The sequence below is a fragment of the Mya arenaria genome, chromosome 17, assembly GCF_026914265.1.
Source record: "Mya arenaria isolate MELC-2E11 chromosome 17, ASM2691426v1".
Lineage (NCBI taxonomy): Eukaryota > Metazoa > Mollusca > Bivalvia > Myida > Myidae > Mya > Mya arenaria.
Genome location: NC_069138.1, coordinates 26,025,545 through 26,033,688, shown reverse-complemented (window position 1 = coordinate 26,033,688; position 8,144 = coordinate 26,025,545). Strand labels below are relative to the sequence as shown.

The following is an 8,144-nucleotide window of genomic DNA, read 5'->3' as shown; positions in this document are numbered from 1 at the left end:
TTTTGTATATGTCTGTGTGTGTGTGTATATGTGAGGGGATGTTTCTGCGTGCGTGCGTGTGTGTGTGTGCGTGCGTGCGTGCGTGTGTGTGTTTATGTGTGTGTGCGTGTGTGTGTGTGCGTGTGCGTGTGCGTAGTTTCCATGGGACTGTACAATTCCTACAAAGATAGCAGTTCTGAACTATGTTATGTTGCTGTAAAAAGATTTACGGTGTTTCTTTTTAAAAGCATTTAACCAAACAACAAAATAATATAATATTGCACTAGTAGTTTTAAATTTTTTTTTTCACTGAAATAACATTCAAGAAACTTTACTATCGTTGTTTTGGCTTATACTCGATTATTAACTTTGCGACCTAGGTTCCATTCCCGGCCTGGACGCATGTGAGTTTGGTTTGCAGTAAAAAAAAATGGGAAAAGAAGTTGCCAACGAGAGTGAAAAATATAGTCTTATAAATATTTTGTTTCTCAAAATAAATGAGAACATGGAAGAAAATTTCATTTCCCAAAAATATTTTTTTCGGCTCGGTCGGATAAGTGAAAACAAAGGTTTTGGATCGCCAGCATAAATCTTCGTGTTATATCCTAGAGTTCAAAGTACGTGTTGACAAACCGGGCTTGGTTTGAGGAAGAGTAAACACCCATACGCACAAACCGGCACTTAATGCACCAGAAACCGACCTCAAAAGTTCATCTGAGATTTTCGCCGCGATAACGAACACCGGTTAAAGAACCGTCACGGGTCACATACTGGTCTATAGATCTATCATAATTACCTCATCCCAGACAATAACAGATGGACCTTCAAACCCATGGTGTTCAATGACACATCTGTCCTTAAACCGCTCATGTTTCTGCCTTTTCACATGCCGCCACCGTCATTTAAATGGACAAAGAATTTCGATTCATCTTTGCAGAAAATTGGCCGAAGTCTTGGAAGCGTAATATTTTGGTGATCTCGCGAAACGTTTTACTCAAGTTTTCAGTGATTTTTGATTTTCGGGTTTGAATGTAGGAGGCATAAACGGTCTGTTCCTATTTGATTTCCTCATACATGCGAACCCAGGCTGCCTCAGTGCATTCGCGGATTGGAACCTAAGGCAGTATTCAAAATACAGCTTTCAACGTGGACCGTTGTCTGCCTCGGACAATAGTCTGTTCGGGGACGTACTACAAAACAGTCGGTGACCAGGTACCTTTGCCATATCCGGCAAATCAATGTATGTCAACGTTATACTGACGTCTGACGTAACGATGGTTCTGACCAACCCAAAATGTCCGGTTGATCTGTTCTATTCCATTCACGTGTGAATATCTTTAATCAGGCATTTTTAGCTTATAACACTCCAGATGTAGATTGTATTCTAAATTCATTGCTAACAATACTCAACATGTAAGCATTGACAAAAATCTGAAACCAAAATTACATTTATTTACTGTATATTGCGGCGATATATATTTATAAATCGAATCTGTTCACTCATGGGGTTACGCACGTTCAATTGGGAGTACATGTTCTTACTAACATGCAATGCATATTTATAACCAAAAATATGAAAGATCAGTGTAACCTATTTTGTATATGGGGTTTAACTTGAGAATATATGGCAATTTTGCAAATGAAAATGGCTCAAAAGGTAATATAGTTTTATAAACAGATATTTGGAGTTATAGCATGCCGTGAACAGAGAGTGGGTCGATTGTCATTATAATTTCTTCATCTTAAAGTTCATGCAAGCTACGTTTGAAGCATGTAGGGTCGTCTGAACTATTCCTGTTCCTGTTGTTAACTTTCCTGTCCGTAAAACATACAAATGCGGCTAATACAACTATTATTATCGTAAAATACACAATAAAATCCGGGAAAAAAGATACCACAAAATACATATAACCAGTCAAAATGGGTACGCATATAAGAAACTTGAGTTTTTTAAAGCAGACGGCAGCATACGAGAGGTAGACAGCACATGATGACAGCGTCAGATGGATTGACAAGTTGGTTGGATATCCTATTAAGATGTCGGTTTGGATGACACCGGATAAATATACGACGATGCTGATGTAGCAAATGGCTGCTGAAAATTAATATAATTCAAGCTTTTAGCTTTATAAATTCCTACATTAATTTTAATGTACTACATTCATATATTTGATAGAAATCACATTTTAAACATATAATTAGGAACAACAGATCAGGAGTCAAACAAACCAAATATGTCCTTACTATTTCACAGTGTGTGTATACCACGTGATAAAAATTGTCAGTTATTAGCAATTGTACAAGTTTTCGCAACTCTTGTTTTTAATGAACATAACAATATTGAGCACTAAAATATTACCTGCAAGGAAAACAATTACTGCATTGCCCAATTGCCATTTAAATCGTTTATCCAATTCTTTTTTGTTTTGGCTTATTGTTGCCAGTACGATAGTTACAACGTGTAAAAGGACGTATGTGATCTGTAGACCGGCAGCTGCCTTACTTAGCGGAATGAATTCTAAAAGAAATACAAACTATCAATAGTTGTTCTTTGGATTATACAATAATTTGCATTTTAGACATATGTTTGATCATGATTGAAGACAAGGTTTTCAGCAAACATGGAGTTAACGATACTCATTTGATATTAATAAATCTGCAATTAAAAACAAATGTAACTCCACAAATTTGAAATTCATGAAAAACATTAAGAAAATATGTTGATGTGAGTATTGTTTAATATATAATGCGTGTAGTTTACTCTAAAGTGAATACTTATAATTTAAAAACATCAAATCATCACCCATAAAATATGTTAGTGCCGATTATGAGTTAAGTCATGCTATACCGTTATTCGAACTGTTCTTATATAATTTATTCCGAGAACATCCGGTAAGAATCATAACATTATCTTAAACAAAATATACGAGAAGGGGAAAAAAGGCATACTTCTTTCAATATGTATGCAAATATAATAATTATTAAATTACAATGGAAAAGAAATATCTCAGTCTAATATATGCAGACGATTGACTAGGTTTGAATACGCCTGTTTCCACATTCAAAAAGGTCCCATACTTACTTGAATCTGATGGAACACAGTCAGACAGTGGTGAACAGTCAGTTTGATTTTCATCGGTAAAATTGCAACATTTGAACAAACCAACCGCTACTTGGTCTGTTTCGCCCTTGGCCCAGTTAGGTAAAACAATGCTGGATGTTGCAATGCACATCGAGCAAAGTGGAAGAAAAAGACGCAGTAACAACTGAAAATATTTAAATGCCGACTTTATATTTCACATTATGTGCAGTTATATTATATTGTTTGTCAACAGTTGTTATGGCGTATGTCAAATACCTTATGCATCCCAACATTCTTACTCCTTGGTTAATGAATCAGAAAAGTAAAACAAAACATTTAATTGTAACAAACAAATGTTCAAATTACAAATGGGATTGCAAAAAGTATACTTAACCTTAAACGAACAAACTCTGAAACAACTCTGTCCTATAAATGCCAATTCAGTACATAAACCATTCGAACATTGGCAGACCATCGTCCAAATCGCGCCAAATAATGCTGCAACGACATATCCTTAACCGTTTATGCAAAGACAGCAACATTGACTACCATTGGATAAACACATTTTACCTTTGGACTGTACGTTTCTGCACACATTTTTCAAGCTTTGGCAGCATGCTTGTGAAGCAAGATATGGTGGTAAGGTCAAGATAATTTTACTTTTATCTTTATTTTTTTATTTTTCAATAGAAAAACTCCAGCGAAATGGGTAGACGTAAATAAAACTGCGAAATCATATTGATCGTTAACATACAGAAATCATTTTAAGATTGTCCTTAATAGGCATAAGTGAGAAAAAAGTGAAAATATATTTATTCGTCTTAACGTATTCTTACGATGGTAATATATTGGATATAAATGAAAATTTTAAACTCACGTGCAGAGGATGTCTCGAGCACGGCCTGAAGAACATATCCATGTAAAAGTATGAAATACACGTGCAACTCATTACGTTAAGTAACTCAGAGAACACACTTGTAAAGTATGTTTGTACGACTGATTCTACACAAACATCTTAAACGGCTAATTAAAACTATGTTTGCACAGTTAAATAAGTTCATAAAAACAACATTTTGTTAACTAATGCGAACTGAGTGTCGATCAAATTGTCCTCAGCTTGTAATCCATAGAACGCTTAGTCACTGACTAAATTTAGTAGAACGGATTGACTGCCATAGCACTTTTTCATGATATTATAAGCAAACATAACAGTCAAAAGTTCGTAAACTTGATGAGCATCCGGTGCGTTTAACAATCCTGAATCTCCATACTATCTAGCGTAAGTCGCTATTGGATAGAAATGGTTGATTGTCTTTAAGACGGCATTGACGCAGACCCGCGATGCGACAAATAATTATATGGACTTGAAATGAGTTAAAATATGTTTAGCGTTCTAAAATAAAATAGAAGGCCTCATTCGTACTGGTTGCGCCCTCACTTCGATACATACTTAACATATATTAAGAATGTTAACCCCAGTTTTGGCTCAAAGTATTCCATGTCTGTTATTTATGCGAGCGTGTTTCGTTAGTTTAATTCGATAAGGTAATATTTACCTCCGATGACTTATTCGCGTTGCTTGAATGTGGACCACACTCTGAAAACAAAATATGTGTTGATGTCATCAAAATATCTTAATATAAAATTTTGCGAAACATGCTCGTCAATCAGTTGAAACACGGTCACACTGACACTTTCACCGAAGAGAAGACCGAATATGCAGAGGTTCAAACAGTCAATTTCATCTACCAAAAGATATTTGTTTGTCAAAACGCCGTTCTTGCGAGCACAAGTGAAAGCTACGATTTTTTTGATCGGTTTAAGTGAAATTAAGCGAACTGTGCATGTTTAAATGCTTTGCACGGGGAAATGAGCATTTATAAAACTTTGACAGCATGCTTGTTGAGCAAGATATGGTTAGGTCAATATCATTTTATATGTATCCATGTTCCAGCGAAATAAATGGACGTAATAAGAAAAGCGACTTCATATTGATCGTTAGTATACCGATTTATTTTTTGCTGTCCTGTAGCTGATATAGATACATCAGTGAAATTAAGAAGACATTTCCCTGTTTCAAACAGTAAAAATATCAACTTGATGTTCTGAGTGTTTCCACATTTTAGCCAATTCTTACGTCTGGATCAAAGATCAGCGCAGGGCTGGGACACACTTTCAATGACGTTCCTTCGTATACAATTTGGCGCTCTTTTCTAGAAACTACAATATAATGTCATGTTATACCCTTTCAAGCACATAATAAAAATAAATAGTGTTTGCGTCAATATACGATCGTGAATAGTGTCACCTCATGAAATATAACTTTCGGTGAAATATATTGCGATCTTACACTGAAACAGACAATTACCTTTACATCTTAGTTTGTCCTTAGACAAGATAAAAAAAACTATTTGAAAAAAAAGAATCAGCCCCTTGGTATTTATACGATGGTTATGTTCTAGATATAAATGAATTTAATTTTAAACTCACGTGAAGAGGATGGCTCGAGCACGGCCTGAAGAACACAATCATATAAATAGAGTATTCAATGCACTTACAGCTCATTATGATAAGCAAATACGTTTTTGTAAACCCATGCGAGCTGCGACCTGTTCAAATTCTCACCTGCTCATATTATTAGAACGCTTAGTTGCTGAATATATATAATGTTGAACGAATTGACTGAAAAAGATAGATTTTTCATGATATTTTTTTAGCGAATCTTGTTGCCAAAGGTTCGTAAACTTAGAGAGATTGAAACCTACAACGAAACATCCGGTGCGGCTAACGGTCCTTAATGCATCGGGCTATCTATCATTGGTCTTTATAATTGAAAACAAATGGTTAAATAACTGAAAAGTGTTATAGACTCGGACTCGTGCCTTGACAAATATTTACATTCACTAAACAGGATTTAAAGTATATTTTGCATTTAATACAAGGCCCGATTCAGACTGACTGCGCCCTCACTTCGGTATATACTCTTACGAGCATTTAACTTTTAGCCGATTTTCCCATCAAGTTTTATCTGCCTGTCACTTATACAAGCGTTGTCCGTTAGAAAAAAATGATTAAAAAAGTAATATTTACCTCCGATGATTTATCCGCGTCACTTGGAGATGGACCACGTTCTGAAAAATATTTAAGCATTGGTGACATCATAATATCTTAATATAACATTTTGCAAAACATGCTCATCAGTCAGTTTAAACAAAGCACGATCGCAATGGCTCTTTGCACCGAAGAGAAGACCAATCATGCAGAGCTTATAACAGTCAATTTCCATATCTCCAAAATATTCGTTTGTCACCACGCTTACCAAGTAAAAGCTACGATTTTTTGATCGGTTAAGTGAAACCAATGCGAACTGTTCATGTATATTGCTTATCATCGGGTATGAGCATTTATAAAACTTCGGCAGCATGTTTGTGGAGCAAGATATGATGGTGAGGTCAAGATCGTTTTAATTTTATCTATGTTTTGTTGCTTTTTTCAATGGGAAAGGTTCCAGCGAAATGGATGGATGTAGTTTAAATGCGACTTCATATTAATCGCTAATATACCAATTTATAATTTTCTTTCCTGTATATATTCACTGATTCTACATTTTAGCCAATTCTTACATCCATATCAAACATCAGCGCGCAAAGGGCTGGGACACAATTTGATCGACGTCATTTACGAAATGACGTTCTTTTCGCATACAATTTAGCCACTTTTCTGAAATACTACAATATAATGTCATTTCATATCCTTTCAAACATAAAATAAAACGATAAAAATGTTTGTTTCAGTGTGCGCCCGTGAAAAAATTAACCTCGTGAACGTCAAAAGTAAAGATTTCACGAGTGGCGAAGCAAAGCACCATCACACTGACACTTTCACCGAAGACTAGACCGAATATGCAGAGCTTCTAACAGTCAATTTCCACATCTCAATAATATTCGTTTGTCAATGCGAAAATTTATGAAGGCTTTTTTCAGCGGTATTAGCCTGCGTCTGTAGACGTTCGATCCATGTGATTCGTAAAAGTTCATGACTTATGGTGGAAGTACCTCGGATGTGTGAAACCGGCCGAAAGGCTATAGATATTTCATTAGTTTATTTAAAGCGTAGGGGAGTTAAAGCTACGGTCATTTAAAGTTTTAAACACTTAACTTGCAAACAGATGTAAACTTTGTGGCGGTGTGTTATTCACCGGCTATGATTAATTGATTGATAATAATCGGTTCCATCTCAGAATCGAAACCTTTTCACGCCTCGGTTGCGGCTACAAATTAAGATTCATTTCACATGTACTACACCAAACATATTTAGTTTAAACGTTTGAAAAACCTTTAATGAAAAAGAGAAAGTTTATACATACCAATATCACTGCTGGTTATGGTACCGGAAACGATGCTACCTTTAGCTCTCCTATTATTTTTATCGTGACAAGTATAATTAGCTAAAGCCATTCGTCCCGGTACTTCGCCGTGCATAGTTGCAGTTCTATTACCTCTCCCGCGATTAGCTGAAGACATTCGCCCAGATACTTCGTCTTGCACATTAGTCTTTCGGTATCGTCTATTTTCCTCATTGTCCTGTCGTACATCAGTGTTTATATTTTTCTCAACGTCTTTTTCCATCACAAACTAAACTTTTAATTGTGCATGAGTTTATTTTATATAAAAATGAGTGTTTGTGAATGATTTGAGATAAAAACGTTCCCACTGAATGTGATAACTCGGTGATAAAGGTAACGCGATAATGATAATCGTCGGTTTTCATACAGTAGCTCAGTAGTATAAGTTTGTTAAAGGGGACGTGTTTTCAAAGTGTTTCAAAGTTTATTAAATACGTTTAATTAACCTATACATACTTTAGAATGAAGATATGCATACATAACACTATTTTGCCAACGAACTAAAAATGCGATCATGAAAGCAATATCTAAATGATGTGAAAGAAAAAAAGCAGTGTATACTTTAAAGCCCAATACATGCCATTTAAAGCTGCACTCTCACAGATTGAACGTTTGACAACTTTTTTTTATTTTTTGTCTTGGAACGAGCAAATTTTTCGTAAATATCTGCAAACCAGT

At 35.4% G+C, this 8,144-nt stretch overlaps 2 protein-coding genes across 2 annotated transcripts; both read right to left on the bottom strand.

Annotated features, from left to right (window-relative positions):
- Positions 1–1,390: 1,390 nt before the first annotated feature.
- LOC128224828 (uncharacterized) lies at positions 1,391–3,557 on the bottom strand. Its single transcript, XM_052934895.1, has 4 exons — positions 3,456–3,557; positions 3,062–3,245; positions 2,339–2,497; positions 1,391–2,074 (listed from the first exon to the last, which is right to left on the bottom strand). Exons 1-4 carry the CDS (start codon positions 3,534–3,536, stop codon positions 1,722–1,724), a joined length of 777 nt encoding a protein of 258 aa, XP_052790855.1. The 5' UTR covers positions 3,537–3,557; the 3' UTR covers positions 1,391–1,721.
- Positions 3,558–4,593: 1,036 nt separating this feature from the next.
- On the bottom strand, positions 4,594–7,706 carry LOC128223315 (uncharacterized). Its single transcript, XM_052932593.1, has 4 exons — positions 7,428–7,706; positions 6,152–6,192; positions 5,552–5,576; positions 4,594–4,658 (listed from the first exon to the last, which is right to left on the bottom strand). The coding sequence occupies exons 1-4, from the start codon at positions 7,687–7,689 to the stop codon at positions 4,594–4,596; spliced, it is 393 nt and encodes a 130-aa protein (XP_052788553.1). The 5' UTR covers positions 7,690–7,706.
- Positions 7,707–8,144: the final 438 nt, after the last annotated feature.